The sequence below is a fragment of the Silene latifolia genome, chromosome 2, assembly GCF_048544455.1.
Source record: "Silene latifolia isolate original U9 population chromosome 2, ASM4854445v1, whole genome shotgun sequence".
NCBI lineage: Eukaryota > Viridiplantae > Streptophyta > Magnoliopsida > Caryophyllales > Caryophyllaceae > Silene > Silene latifolia.
Genome location: NC_133527.1, coordinates 11,122,516 through 11,126,160, shown reverse-complemented (window position 1 = coordinate 11,126,160; position 3,645 = coordinate 11,122,516). Strand labels below are relative to the sequence as shown.

At 42.8% G+C, this 3,645-nt stretch overlaps 1 protein-coding gene across 1 annotated transcript; it reads right to left on the bottom strand.

Moving 5' to 3' along the window:
- Positions 1 to 657: 657 nt before the first annotated feature.
- On the bottom strand, positions 658 to 2,280 carry LOC141633799 (uncharacterized). The gene is made up of 2 exons (XM_074446205.1): positions 1,478 to 2,280; positions 658 to 1,363 (listed from the first exon to the last, which is right to left on the bottom strand). Exons 1-2 carry the CDS (start codon positions 2,278 to 2,280, stop codon positions 658 to 660), a joined length of 1,509 nt encoding a protein of 502 aa, XP_074302306.1.
- Between the last annotated feature and the right edge of the window lie 1,365 nt (positions 2,281 to 3,645).

The following is a 3,645-nucleotide window of genomic DNA, read 5'->3' as shown; positions in this document are numbered from 1 at the left end:
CAATTTTAGTAACCACCTGCTTCGAATGCCCAATAACCGTAGGTAAGCCCAGATATTTCTCTTGAGTGTCAACAGCCCGGACCCCCCGAACCTCCGTATTACGTTCCTTTCTCCTTGCGCTTGTGCCTTTGCTAAAAGAGACCGTAGTCTTATCGAAATTAACCATTTGCCCCGAAGCCATCTCATAGCTGTTAATAATTGCTTTAATCCGCAGCGCTTCTTCCCTCATTCGCTTTAACGAAAAATATGCTATCATCTGCAAATAAGAGGTGTGAAATAATCGGAGCCGTAGGCGCAATTCGAATCCCGTGTATGGAGCTGTTCTTAACCGCCCTTCTAAGCAAACTAGACATAACCTCAGCACAGAGAATGAAGAGATATGGTGACAATAGGTCTCTTTGACGGAGACCCCTACCCGGTACAAAACCCTCACCAGTAACGCCATTCACCACAACCTCAAACGACACCGACCTCACGCACATCATCACTCGATCAGTCCACGCCTCGTCAAACCCCATAGTTCTAAGCACCCTTTCCAAGAAAGCCCATTCAACCCGGTCATATGCCTAATTAGACATATCGAGTTTCAAGGCCATATGCCCCCCAGCTCCTCTAGAATTCTTCATATAGTGAAACATTTCAAAAGTAAGAAGAATATTATCCGTGAAGCCTGTCGGGTGTAAATGCGCTTTGATTTTCCGAAACTATGTCACCCAAGAAAACCTTCAGCCGGTTAGCTAAAACTTTAGAAAAAATTTTATAGACCACATTACATAAGCTAATAGGCCTGAAATCAACCATCTTGTCCGGTGCTTTCTTTTTCGGGATCAACACAATTTGGATATGGTTAAAAGCAGCTGGAAACGGAGCCCCATTAAGAATACCAAGGACTTGTCGTATAACAGAATGACCAACAATATGCCAGTAAGTTTGAAAAAAGAGACCATTCATACCGTCCGGTCCAGGTGCCTTTAGCGGATTCATTTGATTTAAGGCTTCGATCACCTCGTCCGCACCATAATTCGCTTGAAGGCCCGCATTCATCATGTCCGTAACTCGCCCTTCCACTCCATAAAGCAGCTCCTCACTTATAATAGGATTTGTTGACGTAAACAAATCCTTGAAATAATTAGTAGTCGTGGCTGCAATGGTCTCCGTGCTCTCGTGTATTCGCCCTTCATCATCAACTAGCTTTGAGATATGGTTTTTCTGTTTCCTCTGGCTCGCCCGTCGATGAAAAAATTTAGTATTTTTATCTCCGTCTTTCAACCATAAGGCTCTGGACCTTTGTCGCCAAAACATCTCCTCTTGTCTAAGCAATTTGGCTATATCCTCAACCAGCTTTTTCCTCTCATTAACTGCTCTAGCCGACCGTACCCCTTCATTCAGCACACTCAACCTTCGTCTTTTATTTCTAAGGTCCCTCGTAATCTTACCAATGCTCAAACCCTTCTATTTCTTCAGCTCTCTCGCACACCTCTCAATCGTGCCCATAAGGTCAGCATCATCACCATTCCATGCTTTCTTTATGGTGTCTTCACATCCCTCCTCCCCAACCCAGATATGCTCAAACCGGAACCGTTTGCTACGCCCTTTGTCCTCCTCCTCCACCCTCTTATCGAGAATCACCTGTATCGAGGCATGGTCTGACCACTCCCTATTTAAGTGTATCAGTTTGGCATAGGGGAATAGCTCAGACCAAGCCTCAGTACACATAGCTCGATCAATCCTAGACTGCCTATTATCATCGCCCACTTGTCCATTGTCAAACGTAAACTTATACCCCTCAAAAGGGATATCCCTCAAACCACACTCATCCACCGCATCACGAAAATTGTTCATTTGCCACTGAGCTCTTGTCCTCCCCCCCATCATCTCAGTCGAGTAGAGAATCTCGTTATAATCCCCAAAGCATAACCACGGGTCATCATTTTCCTCGGCAAAAATGCTTAGCAGGCGCCACGAGAGATGTCTATCTTGTACCGATGGCCAGCCATAGAACCCCGTAACTCTTAATTTTCGAACCCCAACCTCCACATCAAAGTCCATATAATGGACAGTTGCTGACCTGAACGTGCATTTAACATCATTTCGCCATAAGAAAGCCAAGCCTCCTGATCGTCCTACACTATCTACAGCCATACCTTCGTAACCATCAAACTTCCGCCAAACCTTCTTCATCTTGCTACTACTAAGTTTAGTTTCACACAAAAAAACTATACTAGGTGCCTTCCTTCTGAGCAAATTTCGTAAGCCGCCTACTGCATCGGAGTTGCCCATCCCCCTGCAGTTAAGGCTCAAGAAAATTAACCTGGCTATTCTAATTAGCCGAAATATTGATAGTGATAAGACTTACTGGACAAAAGACCCTAAGGGAAATACACTGTTAAAAAAGGATATATACTATGAAACTTGGATTCCATACTGAAATCATGATGGCTCAATTAAAGATCTTTCTAGGATCAACTCTGGTTGCCGGAACTTCATGAATAAGTTTCTTTAGCATTTACCCGTTCTGAGGGTCGGAATCATTTATAGAGGATTTTTACTAATTCCTTTGCTATTGAAGAACTTCAAAAAAGGAATATAGATGTTAACTGTGTGGGTTATCTCTGCGATTGGAAGGTGGATATTTTCAAATTTGGGCTGAATACAAGAGTTCGTGTGTGTTGTGCGGAAGCGTGAATATCTCGTGTTGCGCCTCTGCTGCACCTGTGTCCACTGTCCATAATAGTACGATATTGTCCGCTTTGGGCCAAGCTCTCACGGATTTACTCTTGGGCTCCTTCCCAAAAGGCCACATACTATTATATTTTCTGGACACTTGTAAAGATGAACTTCCATCTTTATTCTACCGATGTGGGACAAAGGTTTGCACCCTAACAATCCTCCCCTCAAACCAAGGACCATCATCTTTATTGTTAGAATATGACTCGTCCGAGTCGTGTTCGGTTTGGGTTCGTGAGAGTGAGATTAAAGAATGGAGCAAAAATAAACCAAGGAACTAGGTCAATTAATGTTTGAGTTGTGCGGACTTATTTGCGGATCGTAAACACGGATGTATTCAGCGGGTATTTCTTGTCATTGTGCTTACGTGAAGCATGACATGTTTTAGGAAATTAGTGGGTCCCCCACATTCCTAATAGAACTAGTTTTGGTCATTATAGGCGGTTTCCATCTTATAGTTTATTTTGTTTAATTTTCAATTAGTTTAGGTATATAGTTTTGGGTAGAATAATACTATATAAAAACCCGACTATATTCTAGGTTAATTAAGAGAGAAAGGTAGAAAACTTGGTGAGGCAAGTTTGAGGGCTCGTCTTTTGTAATCTGTAATTCTCTCCCTACATAGTGAAATATTTCCCTGGCCCTTGTGGACGTAGCTATCATATTGATAGTGAACCATGTAAATTCTTGTTTTCTTTATTTTGCTATTGTTATTGCATCGTCTCAACACGCTTCCGCGCATAACAATTGGCATCTGAGCTAGGTTATTTGATCTGGGAGAGATGATGGCACAACAGTTAGCTACAAAGATCGACATATTTACGGGAAGGAATAATTTCGGACTATGGCAGATAAAGATGAGGGCTTTGCTTAAGCAGCAGTGTATCTGGAGACCGTTGATGCCGGGTTTCTCCACAA